Raw genomic sequence first — 14914 nt, forward strand, 5'->3', positions numbered from 1 at the left:
GTGAATCTGTTGGTTGTGTATCTGTTGGTTGTGTAACTACTGGTTGTGCACGTGTAGGTTGTGTATCTGTCGGTTGTGTATCTGTCAGTTGTGTGTTGTTGGTTGTGTATCTGTCATTTGTGTATCTGTTGGTTGTGCATGTGTAGGTTGTGTATCTGTCAGTTGTGTATCTGTTGGTTGTGTATTGTTGGTTGTGTATCTGTCAGTTGTGTATCTGTTGGTTGTGTATCTGTTGGTAGTGTATGTGTAGGTTGTGTGTCTGTTGGTTGTGTAACTACTGGTTGTGCATGTGTAGGTTGTGTGTCTGTTGGTTGTGTATCTGTTGCTAGTGTATGTGTAGGTTGTGTGTCTGTTGGTTGTGTATCTTTAGGTTGTCTCAGACTCACAGAACCATAACTCCCTCTGCCTACACGGACTCGGGCTGTGTTGAAGCGGCTCATTGTGAGCTCTGCGGCGGTGTCGCTTTAAGAAGGAGGTGGGCAGCGCTCCGATGACGCAGGAGTGATCCTGAGAAGATGCTTCAAAACTCCAGGCCAGAGCCAGCGTGTGTGGTGGCTGCTGGCGGAGCTAGAAGGACCTCCGAGCCTGGCAGGAACGGCAGAGTGAGAATCCAGAGCAGGTTCAGGAGCCGTCGAGGGAACTCTGAGTGCAGAACAACACACGCACATTCAGGCAGAGTCGCTGCTTTAACAACAGACAAATACAGTTAGTGAGCAGTAAGTCGTTGACTCGGCGGCGGGCTTTCTGTGTGCGGTTGTATGAACGCTGCCAAGTGGAGCGAACTTGGGGAAAGAAACACTGAAGAACATCTCTCCAACACTGTCTCTGGTTTATCTGAGGGGGGCGCTCGGGAAGTCGCAACATGCCACATCTCAGCTCACTGTCCGTGTACTTTTTGATGCTCCTGAGCCCAGGTATGACAAACACCATCACCGAGGACGTAGAGGTGTTGGTGCTGCTGCCACAGAATAACTCCTACCTTTTTTCACACGCCAGAGTCGCGCCGGCGATCCTTTACGCACAGCAGAGGTTGCGGACAGACGGGGGGAAGTTCTCCGGGTTCCACTTCAACATCCACTTTGAGAACTCGGACTGTGTCAATGATGCTCTGTTTCTGTTAGTGGACAGGTCGTGCGGGCAGAAGCCGGATCTGATTCTGGGTCCGGTGTGCGAGTACGAGGCGGCGGCGGTAGTGAGGCTGGCGTCGCACTGGAACATCCCGGTGATCTCAGCAGGTGCCCTGGCCGCCGGCTTCGGCAACAAGAACACCGAATACTCCCAGCTGACCCGCATCGCCCCGTCCTACGTGAAGATGGCAGAGACCTTCACGGCGATGTTCGAGCACTTCACCTGGAAGAGCGCGCTGCTCGTCTATGAGGACGACAAGCAGGAGCGGAACTGTTACTTCACTCTGGAGGGGGTCTTTCACCTGATGGCGGACTTTAACATTAAAGTATACCCGTTCTTCCCAGAGGACCGACTGGACACTGACGACATCCTCCAGAGCATCTATGACACTGAAGGTAACACAGCTTTTTAATAAACCCTCCTGTAGCAGAAATTAATTAGGTGGTTTATATATAAACTACTTCAATAAAAAAAGTCATGTGTAACTCAAACTGTAATTTGATGTGACATGGCAGTGTTGGTTCACTACAGCAGAATAGTGACCAGCTCAGTAAATGAGACAGTATGTGCGTTTGGTGTCTCAAACTCAAAGACTCGTGCTTCTGGTTGAGCTCATGTCTTTAGTAATTTAATTCAGGCTGCGACTAACAATTATTTTCATTATCAGTTAATATACCAATTATTTAATCAGTGTTTATCTACAAAAAAAAAAAAATTGTCCATCACAACTGTCTCCAACCAACTCTCCAAACCTGAGAGAAATGATCCCATGAGACAAACTGATCCTCAGGTAAGGCTTCATCTCACAGGTCCTGGAGAGAACTATGTGGTTTGGTCCTTTAATCAGAGGAAATATAGAGACAACATTCAGAATCTGTTGATTGATTATTGATATCCAGATGAATAACCATGATATAAGGAGCTCCACGTTTCATATTCTGCATTTGTAGCTCAGCCTCTGCAACAGTTTGTCTGAGCTTAGCATTTAGAAATATCAGTGTTCATCTGTCTGTATTTTACCAAGATAATATGGATCTTTCCAGGAAAACTTCCTGTTATTCAGGATTAAATTGAAATTCACAAAAGGGTAAAATAAAACGTTTAATTCTGTAGTTAATCACTATTATGCTTCAGCAGTAACAGTAAGAACCTCTGTGTCTCTGTGTGTTCCCGTTCCTCATCATGTAATCACAGAGGAAATTCTGCATTAAACGCATTAACACAGACTGCTGAAGCCTCAGATTAGCTTCAGTTGAATGCATTTTGATGTCCATTACTTACATTGATCAAGATGGACCAGTATGGACAGGAGTGACTACACAGGTTCACAGAGATGAGTCTGTTACGGACAAAATAAGCAAATGGCAAGACGTCAGTTTGGGTAATAATGATAATTGGACATTTGTCACAGCTTTAGGTGATTATTTTGGCAGATATTGTGATATGAGTCATGATTTCAGTGTGAATGGTCATTTTTCATTTTCACTGAAAAAAATCTAAAAATGATGATGTGATTTTAATTAATTTATTTATTTATTTTTTGGGTCTTGTAACAAACAGTCATGTTCCTTTACATCTGGAGAATATGATCTGTGGGTCGGGGCGTCGCTGTAGCAACACAATGATTCATTTATTCGTCTGTTGTTGCGACACATTTTACCTTCATCAAAATGAAATTGCAGCTCATGTGAATTGGGAATTGCACTTGGCCATATTGTGATTTCCATTTTTGATTTCTTGCTCAGACCTACTTTAGACTACATTTATAATTAATAGGTTAATAATGATTATTAGTTGGAGCCCAACTGCAGAGCCCCAGTAAGTCATGTTCTGAATATGCGAAACTGATAGCTGTGCTTTTATTCGTCCTCACTCCACCTGCACCGCTCCTCACTGATCACGTCTCCAGACTTCAGAGTTGCGCCACATGCTTCAGTTGCTTGAAATTGTTTAGAGGACTGAAAGCAAGTGAGCAAAACAGGACGTCTCTCTCAAGACACGCTCACTGTCTTATTACGCTCCATTCTCAGGAGCGATTGCAGTCTCTGGCTGCGGTCTGAAGTCTTTTTTGATTAGGAAGGTTCCTAACTCAGAGAAATGACCCAGAAGTATTTCAGTAGCAGCCATGATAAGAGCTGGTCAAATTCTCTAAATAAGAAGGAGAGGAGCGTCAGTGCTTCCTATCTTATCTCCTTTAGCAGAGGAAACACTGGACCTTCCTTTACAAATGGAAAGGAGCAAATGCCGTCCCACAATTCCTTTGCCACCACAACATTGAGAGAGATGCATCACTGTAGTTTCACCTCGGCAGACACACGTACATGTAGAAACAGCAGAGCAGCTGTTTAATGTTTGTGACAAGATCCAGAACTGATGAAAATCCTTGTCTGATCGACTGAAGCCCAAATCCATTGATTAATTTCTTCTCTTTCAGATCTGTTCAGTCAGGAGTCATCATGAAAAACAAATATATTGAAATTGTAGGTAACAATATCATCATCATAACAAAATACTATAGCCTATACATAAATGTTGTTTCACTAAATCCCCTCCCATTGTGGAATTTGCTAAAAATGAATTTTCTCTACTTAACAAATGTATAGAAATGTCAGAAGCGTCTATGACAGGAAACTATAAACTTATATCTGAATATAATTTATTGTGATCTCTTGCTCAGTTCCTGATTTCTATTTAATTATTATTCACCGGCTCAACTTTTTCTATTTGTATATTCCTTTCATATCATTTTATTTCAACATTTCATTCCTGTTTGATTGTTTTTGTGGTTAGGAACGGAGGATTTATCCTCCATGTAAAGTTAGTTAAAAAAAAAAAAGCTTAGTGTAAGTGCAGCCGGATTCCCTCCACACCTCCGCGATTGTCTTTTCCCAAGTCCTTATGAATTCTCTTTCCTTGACCTCATGATGTTCTTAGGAAAGGAGATTATTTTGACTTTTTCGACCACAGCCTCTCTCTCTCTCTCTCTCTCTCTCTCTCTCTCTCTCTCTCTCTCTCTCTCTCTAAATTACTAAATCTGTTCTTCTTGGGTGGAAATTCAGCCCATTTAAAATGTCTCATGAGTTTTCCTGTGAGAATCCCTGACTTAAAAGTGTGATGTGTTGTTATGACCCTCAGAATAAACAAACAAAATAAAGTGAGACCCAGGATGTGAACATAGAAACTCATTTTAAATATTGAACTTTTTACCTGACATTAGGCAACATGAGTTAGCAGCAGCAGTGTGACTGTTGTTCTTTTCTACATGAGGGATAAAGTATAAACACTACGCTACTCTACCAGTGTGGTTTAATATAAATGTGCACATTTATGTGTTGTATTAGAGCTGAATGTCTGCACATTGATTTATTTTCCCATTTTAAAGTCAAATGAAATGAAAGTAAATCTGTGTTCAGGCTCTCACTAAGCAGCTTGGCTGAAATCCTTTAACAGTTCGTGGTTACATCACTTCATATCACAGGAGTGGCTGGTGTATAAATTAGCATATATTATACATGCTAAATGCTGAAGAGCCACAAAGAGCACCTGATGGTGAGGAATTAGTATTCCCGGCATGTCAGGTGCTTAACTGCTTTTCAGCTCCACTGAGCAGAGAGGAGAGGCAGCCATCATCATTATCCTCTTCATCAGCAGCAGCAGCACTTCGTACAGATACAGATATGTATCATAATCCAATGTGAATGTCTTTAATTCTCCAGCTCCACATCTGGGAAGATTAAATGACAGATTCATACTCCACCGTGCTGCTGCAGAACTAATCATGCAGACAGCCTTCAGCTCCCCAGCCCTCCGATTAGATGTGACTGTGCAGCACACCCCCGTCAACAGTGGCGGTTCTAGCTTGTATGGTGCTCTGGGTGAATACCCACATCAGAATATACATAAATACATACATATATATATATATATATATATATATATACACACACAAATAACATAGACAATCAAATTACTTACTAATCATTTATCTCACAAATACATTAACAAGAGAACCTACTTATTACACTATTACAAACTTCAAACAAGACACACACATTCTAATTTGCGTAACTGTCATCTAAAGCCTGACCATTCTTACATTCCTTCATGCAAAGTCATCAATTAGTACCAAAATTCAATCATAAATACCAAAAGTAGATACCTTAACAAACAAGAATGGAAAGAACACACACACACACACGCACACACACACACACACACACACACACACATGCACACGCACACTTATATAAGACACACACGTGGTGGTGTGCAGACTGGTTTATTATTCTTGACGATTTCACACAACCCAGAAAACTGTGAAACTACAGGTGTGTATTCATAGTGTTCTGAATGAATTGTGGTTTATTTGGCAGCTTTTTAATGGTGTGACTGATTTTACTAATTGCATTAGTAATGTACAGCAATAGAATTGCGCTATTTGATAGATTCCCCCGCTCCAGTGTGGAGACGTCTCAAGCTACCCTCTGCCCCCCTCCCCATCTACCACCACCTCTGAGAGTTAGAGAGGAGACCTTCTCAGCAAGCAGAAGCCTGCACAAACTAGACACGGCGCCCACTCTGACCTCCACGGTGACACGACATCATTGACATGATGTGCAAATGAGAGACAGAAAACCAATGGCACAAACACATACTTTTTTCTTTTTTTTAAAATTTATTTTGGAAAACGCCCGTGCTGCCCCCCAACAAGATGCCACCCTGGGCGACTGCCCATGTCGACCGTATCTAAATCTGCCACTGCGCACCAATCACTGCTCATCACTGCTGTCATATTTCCAGTAGACGATCCACAGAAACACTATGAATGTATACACTATAAAACACTGTATGTATTGTTATTTGTTGCGTCTTGTCATGTGCTTGCGTGCATGAGCGTAATGCAGCTGCCAAAATGATCTTGTACCACAGATAGTGTCCTTCAACAGCACAGTCTTTCTGTTGTACTGTCAGAGCCAGTGAAAATCTGCATTACTTTTTTATTTATTTGATCATTTATTTATTTCTTCTCTCTGGAGGTCTGGTAACAACAGGTCGGTCACGACTGATTTCTGAGTGATCCAATACAAACATAGCAGATTTCAGGAAAACACTCTGCAAGGTTGGATGGTGGGTCCAGGTGGGCAGGGTTTGTGGCATGGCTGACAGCGGTAACTGGTTTGTTGTGACATCACATAGTTACAGAAGTCCCAGCGGCTCATTTTAACGCTCAGTTTCTGAATACAGGCTGTGTGCATTTCTCTATGGGCAGAGCACTTTGATACTTTCACAGTATTTATAGACGACCTCTTATGGCCAGTTTTAGTGTTCATAATTTCATTCTTGGTGTTGACTAAAATAGATTTACTTGCTTTATTGTAATGAAAGGACATTCTTTTTCTTCTTCTGTACATCTTGTACTCTCTTCACCCTCTGTCTGAAACGCTCTGTTAAAGCCCAGGGCTCTTTAAAGCCCTCTCCCCCATCTGAAGCTAACCAATCAGAGCTCACTGGGCTCTGATTGGTCAGCTTGCCGGCAACTACCATGGCAACGACATGTTCTACATGTCTTGTGTAAACAAATGGTTGTGGCTGTTAAGGTTTCAGTTCTGCTTTATCGGTTTGAGCCAGAGTCCTATCCTGAATAAGAAGGTGATAGACCCAATCCACCTTCACAAGCTGGACTGGAGCAGGAAAACAAGCACACCCACTGCCAGGCAGCCAGAAGGGGGAAGCCGCCCACCCCCCGTAAAATTCACATTCTCAACCCCCCCCCATCCCCGCCCACTAAATGCAGGGTGATGTCTTGACACTGCTTTTGATCTCACAACTGACTGATTACGCTGTTCAAAATGTGGCAACAGAATAAGTGGATTTTGCACTCCAAGCTATGGTGTGTGCTCAATTCTGGTGAGGCTATTTTTGTTATTCAAGCCTGCAATCTGTTATTAACTCCCTGTCGACTAATGAGACAGACTAACTTCCAGGCTCAACATTAGTCCCAATCAAGTTGTAACCAAGCTGCCATTAATGGAGAGTGCTGCGAATCAAGACCCTGGACAGTCTGCAAAGACTTGGGATGACAGTATTCATAACTCAGAATACTTTTATAAGAAATCCTTTTGATTTCTGATGTGTGTACACTTCCAGACTAAAGGAATATAAACAGTGGAGGAACAGACAGACAGTCGACAGGTAGAGTCTCCAACAATTCACCATCCTGCTGGTTTACGATGCTGGTAAATCTGAATTAATTAAACTTTAGTGCGCATAGTTATTGTACAACTGAGGTTAAATCATGGATAAAATATCTGAGCTAACAAGGTATAGCATGTCAATATTGACAAACATTTAAGCATTGATATCTTTGCTACGCTGCTGCTTACTAACGTGATCAAGTCGCGTTAACGCAATAAAACATCACAGCTCCACAATTATAATGCAGACTGACAGGCTGTGAGCCTGAGCCCCCCCGTTCGGCCACATTAAAAGTGAACTACAGAAATAACCAATGTGGAAATTAAGCATCTAACGATACGCAGTTTCTGCAGGCCTCCTTAAAGTGCCGAGCTCACACTATAGTGTTTGGAGCAGTTGGAGGGAACTGTGGAAAAAAATAAAATTTCTCCAGGCAATTGAGAACATGGTGTCTTTTGGGCATAGTTACAAAACTAAAGAAAACTCTTCATTATAAAGTAGTTATGTTATGTGCTGTGGCTTGTGTGAGGGCGTGCCAAGCTTGCAGTTGGGCAGCACCAAGCGACATATTGACGTCAATAGGACCAGGAAGTAATGTCTGGACCCCCAATGAAGCGTTTCATACAAAGGAGAAAATTGGGTTTTGCCCTGACAGTTTCTCCCTTTGGTGTAAACTTTGAGCCTTGTGACTCTGGAGACCATTTACATGCAAAAGATATATAACACACTATATAGTATAAGGGAAAACTCAGAAAAGCATAATAGGTCCTCTTTAAAGGAGCTATTTGTAAGTTTTGTAGCTGGTCTGATGAATCTGGATTTCTTCTGCGGCAGAAGTTGGTAGGCTCAGAATTTGGCACCAGCATGAATCCTATTACTCAACATCACCATATTACCAGTGGCGGCTGGTCAATAGGGGGCGCTGGGGCGCCGCCCCCCCCTTCCAATTATCCAGATGAGACAGACTACATAATAATAAACACAAATAAATTAAGCAAAAGTATTTAAGTCAAAATTGTTTACTCATCCTTCTTCACCCTGTAACCATCCAACTATTTTTGACCTGTTTTCAAACTGTATTTAATAAAAATTTTATATATCAATATGTATACTTCTTGTATACCTACATACGAGGCACCGGCCAAATGAGTGTGTATCTAGCTCTTAAAACTTGAAACCAGGTGACCTAATCCCGCGTTTCAATTGGTGGCTTCAAGATGACACTCCTTCTTTTATTAGAAGCCAATTGGAATTGTTTTGACGTTGTTTTGTTTTTTTTTAATCGGGATTGGACAGTTTTGTACGGACTTCCATATTTGAAGCTGTTGCTCACTCCCGCTCGTTAGATTGAAGCTTTCAGAAGATGACAAGTTCAAGTGGACCCGCGGAGAAAGAGAATTTGGTTATTTCTTTACAGAAACATCCTTTTACACGGCTTACACTGGAAGAAAAATAGAGGATAAAAGAGACAAAAAATCAGCATCCTGTCCAAAGTAATCAATGAAATTAAATGATTGATGTGAAATTTAGTGGAGCCTTTGATCTTGCTTTACAAGGCCATGATGAAAGGGAGACCTGCGATAATCCCGGGATATTCTGTGGGCTGGTCGATTTTGTTGCTTCCCTTGATGGAGTATTGAAAGAACACCTTGAGACCTAGGTTCTGGACTGTATGCTGTCGTGAGGGAACACATCCTCAACGAAGCCTAAAACTGATTTTTTTTAATCAATCCAGGCAGATGAGACAATGGATTTTGCCACACAGTCCCAACTTCTGCTTGTGCTGCGCTATATTGATGCCAAAAACAATGTGCAGGAGAGATTTTTTGAGTTAATCCCTCCGCTGTCAGCCACAGCTGAATCCATAGCTACAGCACTTAAAGAGCGTCTGGCTGCCATCCTTCCTGAGGATCAGAAAAGTAAGCTCATCTACCAGGCATATGCTGGAGTCAGTGTGATGAGGGGTGCCACTGCAGGTGTTTAGAGAAAAATACAAGATGTGTACCACTACATCCACTGATATGCACATCAGCTCAACCTGATAATGCAACAGGTCACCTCTAACATATACAAAGTGAGAATTTTTTTTTCTGACCTGGGTGGATTTTCCAGCTTTTCTTCAAGGTCACCAAGGCAGACAGGTGTTCTTGTTAAGTAGTGGCCCATAGACTGCCTACATCCAGCAAAATCAGATGTAACTTTCACAGCCGTGCCATCAACACTGTGTTTGAGCACAGAGAGGACCTCATGCAGTGTTTTGAGAGCATACGAGATTCAGGTGACTTTGAGCCCAGTACTGTCTACGGGAGGAGGGAGCTTTTACTATGTTTCTGGAAAATCAAGATTTTAAGTTTGTTTTGCAAATCAAAAAAGAAAAAAAAATCCAAATCATGCCACATGTGGACCTCCTGTATGCCAAGCTCCAGAAGAAGGACATAGATTCAGTCCACATCAATGGGTGCATCCAGCAGTTCCAGAAGGACATTAAAAAACATCAGGTAGAAGCTGTATTATTATTAATACCATTTAAACTCTTTTATTATCATTCTGCATTTAATTATTTAAACTCAATAATAGTATTAATTATCTTGACAGAGTTTCTGTCTATTCCATGGTTGAGCAAAGCAGTGGCCCCCAGCCAACAAAGAGGCATTGGGGACTCAATCCAGGGGACCATGAAAGGATTGCAGCAGAGGTGAGCTTTGGAAATCAGTCACTCCATATTACACTGAATTGTTATTTTAATTTCTGTTTGCCAATTTACCTATCCTTTGTGTCAGTGAAATATGTTTATTACTACTGGACATTAGAAATCTGAAATTCATCACCCTCAAACCTGAAACGAGAAGTAACGTAGGTTAGGTTAACCTGGTGATACTTTTCCCTGCTCTTTTCTTTTAAGATAAATGTTCCCAGTCAGCATATAGATATGTATTAATATCTCTACATCCGGTGGATTAAGGGCTCTGCCTTTTATTTTCCTGTTGCCATGGTGAATAGTACTATTGGAGTGCCATTGTTGAGGACCTTTTTTTTATTCTGCACCCATCAACTTAGAGTGAACATTTTTAGATTTTATTGAACTAATCCTGATTGGCTTTTCTGGAACCAAAAACTCACTTTTCAAATATTCAGATTTTCACAGAGTTTACCCTCACCGGCCACTTTATTAAGTACACCTTGCTAGTAATGGGTTGGATCACTTTTGCCTTAAGAACTGCCTTAATTCTTCATGGCATAAATTCAACAAGGTGCTGGAAACATTCCTCAGAGGTTTTGGTCAATACTGACATGATAGCATCACGTTGTGAGCTGCACATCCATGATGCGAATCTCCCGTTCCACCACATCCCAAAGGTGCTCTATTGGATTGAGATCCGATGACTGTGGAGGCCATTTGAGTTCAGTGAACTCATTGTCATGTTCAAGAAACCGGTTTGAGATGATTTGAGCTTTGTGAAATGGCGTGTTATCCTGCTGGAAGTAGCCATCAGAAGATGGGTACACTGTGGTCATAAAGGGATGGACATGGTCAGCAACAATACTCAGGTAGGCTGTGGCATTAAAACGATGCTCAGTTGGAACTAAGGGGCCCAAAGTGTGCCAAGAAAATCCCCCGCACCATTACTCCACCACCACCAGCCTGAACTGTTGATACAAGGCAGGATGGATCCATGCTTTCATGTTGTTTAACTCCAAATTCTGACCCTACCATCCATCCGCATGTCGCAGCAGAAATCAAGACTCATCAGACCAGGCAAAGTTTTTCCAAATCTTCTATTGTCCAATTTTGGTGAGCCCATGCTAATTGTAGCCTCAGTTTCTTCTGCTGCTGTAGCCCATCTGCTTCAAGGTTCAATGTGTTGTGTGTTCAGAGATGCTGTTCTGCATACCTCAGTTGTAACGAGTGGTTATTTGAGTTACTGTTGCCTTTTCTATCAGGTCCAACCAGTCTGGCCATTCTCCTCTGACCTCGGGCATCAACAAGGCATTTTGGCCCAGAGAACTGCTGCTCACTGGATATTTTCTCTTTTTTGGAGCATTCTCTGTAAACCCTAGAGATGGTCGTGCCTCAAAATCCCAGTAGATCAGCAGTTTCTGAAATATTCAGACCAGCCCGTCTGACACCAATCACCTTTTTTCCCCTTTCTGACGCTGGGTTTGAACTTCAGCAGACTGTCATGACCATGTCTACATGCCTAAATGCATTAAGTTGCTGCCATGTGATTGGCCTATTAAATATTTGCGTTAATGAGCAGTTGAACAGGTGTACCTAATAAAGTGGCTGGTGAGTGTATATATTTGACTTATGATATTTTCCTAATGTTTTTACAACTTGATTGACTGTAAAAAGTCTAGGATAAATACTTTAGTAGTTCCATATTTAGAAGTGGATCAGTTACCTGTTGGTGACTTTCGGAGAAAGGCATTTTGTAATTTCTACATATTTTTTAAAATTCTTTTCTCTGTAGTTCTGTGATACCAAACTGGGACACACCAAGGAATGCTTCTCCTTCACAAACCACCTTGTCAGTGCCACCTTACTGCGAGGAGACAAGTTTGAACAGTACAAGGTAACATTTCCTGAAGATACACTGAGCAGCACCCTGCAAGCCTACCCAATGCTCAGTGGAAGTCGGCTGAAGACAGGGCTTAGTCTCATCTACAGTAAGGAAGAGTTTAAAGACTGTTGTGGTGCTGTGAACCATTTCCAGTTGTTTATGGACACACCAGACTGTCACTCTCCTAAAGATCCTCATCACCACACCCATGACCACAGCAGAAGCTAAGAGGTGCTTCTCAACCTTGAAAAGAATTAAAACCTTTCTCAGAAACACCATGACCCAGGAGAGGCTGAATGCACTGGCCATGCTATCAATGGAAAAGATACTTGTTACTGAGATGACTGGCTTTAACCAGCAAGTCACTGAGAAATTTTCAGGCCAGAAAGAAAGGAGGGCAGAATTTATGTTCAAGTAGTGCTTGTGGCTAGTGACTGAACATTAGCTGTTGCTCTCCACACTGAAACGCCGTGTTTTTAAACCTAAATATTGGCAGCTATGTACTCGCTCTAATCAGTAATCAGTACTCAAGCAAGAATGCACTTGGACTATGTTGTCATCACTTCACTCTTTATGTTGAATGGTGTAGAATGGGATTCCATACATTCTGTATGCTGCTGTTGCTTCAGGCCAGTGCTTGGGCAACATTAGTGTCTTGTTGTTTTTTGATTGGTTTTAAGTTGTAGAAAATGGCATAGTATGTGATCTTTAATAAACAATGGTTTTGTAGATCATATTTAATATCATGCATTCTTTCATCCTACCTGTTTGGCTTCTTAAAATCAGGGCGTTCTTCATAATGTGAATATCTCTTAGCACAAACTACTACAAGTGAAACTATTTACGCACTCTTAAAAAGAGACTGAAATGAAAAATCAGACCAAAAGACTCAATAAGAAAAACTAATGAAAATTTCAAAACTATAATAACTCTGCCCGCCCCCAATTATGCGTCCCCCAAAAATTTTTTTAGCACCAGCCACCACTGCATATCACACTCATAACCATACTTTAAAGCATACTCCCCCTGAACCAGACAAATGCTGTTAAGTGTCAGAGAACCTCTTTCTGATATGAAAGCCTTAAATTCAGGTATTGCAATTAGTTGTAATTTTACTGTAATATTTCCACTGTGCAACGTACGTCATGTTTGATGTCACTCAATGGCGTAAAAAATGAGGGTTTTGGGAGATGTTGCTAAAGGCATCGACTCCCCAGCTCAGAAGTATAGGAATTGATCTTTCTTAGATTTTCTGTTTGTATATCACTGATACATCAGGACCCTCATTTTGATGCGATGTCAAGTACAATGATTGTAATATAAAGGAGTCATTTCATCCTTTCTGACCTATTCCTGTGTGTTGTTCAGAGTTCAGGATCCCGTGATCAATATGTCTGATAAACTTTGTTCTGGGAGATTTACAGGACATTGATATTTGTTTGAAGTAGTTAATATAATACACAAGCAGGAATATATCATCGTTCCTGTGTAATCATTGTGGGGCTTCATTCAAATTGACAGACTCATTATAACTGTGCAGTTGTCACAGCTCTAATTGCTGAAAGCCAAACTCTGATTAATGGCTGAATTGCAGGTGATTTCTTTTCTGTTTTCTGTCTGTGTTTGATCAGAGTTGATGTCTCATAGATTCACATTATCTGTGCTGTCATCACGGCTCTGTTACTGTGCTGTTTTCTTATCGTGAAACCGATTAAGAAGCTGTGTAACTTCAGTTAAAGCTGGTAGTATTTTGTCTCGCCGTCTTCCAGAACATTACAGACATGGATGCTCAGGCAGCTCACATTTACACTGTGAACAGCTGATTACAGATGATCTGACTTCTGGTTCATGGAAGTGAAGAGAGATAATGGGTTTATTAAGTCCCTGCAGCTGCCTGAAGGCAGAGGGACAGATATGTTGATAAATCTGCAGCCTCTGATTGGAGGCTGAAGCCATCTAACGTGTTTACCTTAATAAAATCACATGCAAATGAAATCAGGCTGCTAAATTTGTAGCATGACAGTTTATGCAGAGATGTCAGATTACCTGAATCGTCCTTTTGAACTTTCTTTTCAGCAAAAGTGTTTTATTCCGGACCGACATCACAGTACAACAATGTTGTGTCACATTAATTGCAGTTTGATGTGACCATTTTCAACATAAGATATATTAAAAGAAAAACTGAAATAATGGAGGATTGCTGCATGAACGTTCTTTATTATTTATTTTTATTGTAATTATACTAATTAACTTACAAACCCGCACCATATCTTAGGATGCACAGTTGTGGTGCTGTATGTTCTTTTCACACTGCCCTGCACAATCCACACAACGAGTCCGTTCATTTGTTGAGCTGCTGTTGTCACGCGTCACTGTGATTGGATCAGAGATTGGCTGACAGTGTGTTTATCAGTCACCTTTAGACTTATTTTCCTCTTCACCCAGCCCTTTTTCACTTTGTGCTGCTGCACAATCCTGAACCAGAACACCAGGTGCACTTGGTGCCACCCACATAGTGTGTGCAACCTAAGACCTACCGCTTTGCACAGGAAGTGAAGCTTGCACGATTAAAACAGGGTCCCCTATATTACCTGTAGTACCTTCTTCCGGGCTTCTGTTCTGGTTCTGGTGTTTGTCCTGATGTGACAGGCTCCCTTGATCTTTCTCCAGCTATCCGATGACCTTCGACCCTTAGCCAGTAGATGCTGTGAGTAATGTTGGTCTTGTGTGCACAGACAGCTGATGTTTATTCCCAGTGTTCTTTCAGTCTTCAGTTCACTGATGTAGCGCTATCACATGTGGTCTCATGCACCAACACAGACCCCAATAATTGCTGTGAGCAGCTATATTTTTTATTCTTATTTTTCTCCGTTTTGTTTTTGATTCATTTCATTTTGTGAAAAAGTTTTCACTTTTAATATGATAAATATCAATTGATGAATAAAACGGAAGGTGCGTGGGAGATGGGGGGCAAATTTAACTCATTTGGGGGAGCATGGCCCGCAAATACCAGAAGGTCGGTCGGTGGT

At 41.5% G+C, this 14914-nt stretch overlaps 1 protein-coding gene across 1 annotated transcript in view; it reads left to right on the top strand.

Annotated features, from left to right (window-relative positions):
• Nucleotides 1-576: 576 nt before the first annotated feature.
• npr3 (natriuretic peptide receptor 3) overlaps nt 577-14914 on the top strand; it is a 37274-nt gene continuing 22936 nt past the window's right edge. The window contains exon 1 of the mRNA XM_022757198.1: nt 577-1523. Coding sequence (XP_022612919.1) covers nt 863-1523 — 661 coding nt within the window. The 5' untranslated portion in view covers nt 577-862. The remainder of the gene's footprint in view (nt 1524-14914) is intronic.

The sequence above is a fragment of the Seriola dumerili genome, unplaced genomic scaffold (genome assembly GCF_002260705.1).
Source record: "Seriola dumerili isolate Sdu_G_001 unplaced genomic scaffold, Sdu_1.0 BDQW01000017.1, whole genome shotgun sequence".
Classification (NCBI taxonomy): Eukaryota; Metazoa; Chordata; class Actinopteri; order Carangiformes; family Carangidae; genus Seriola; species Seriola dumerili.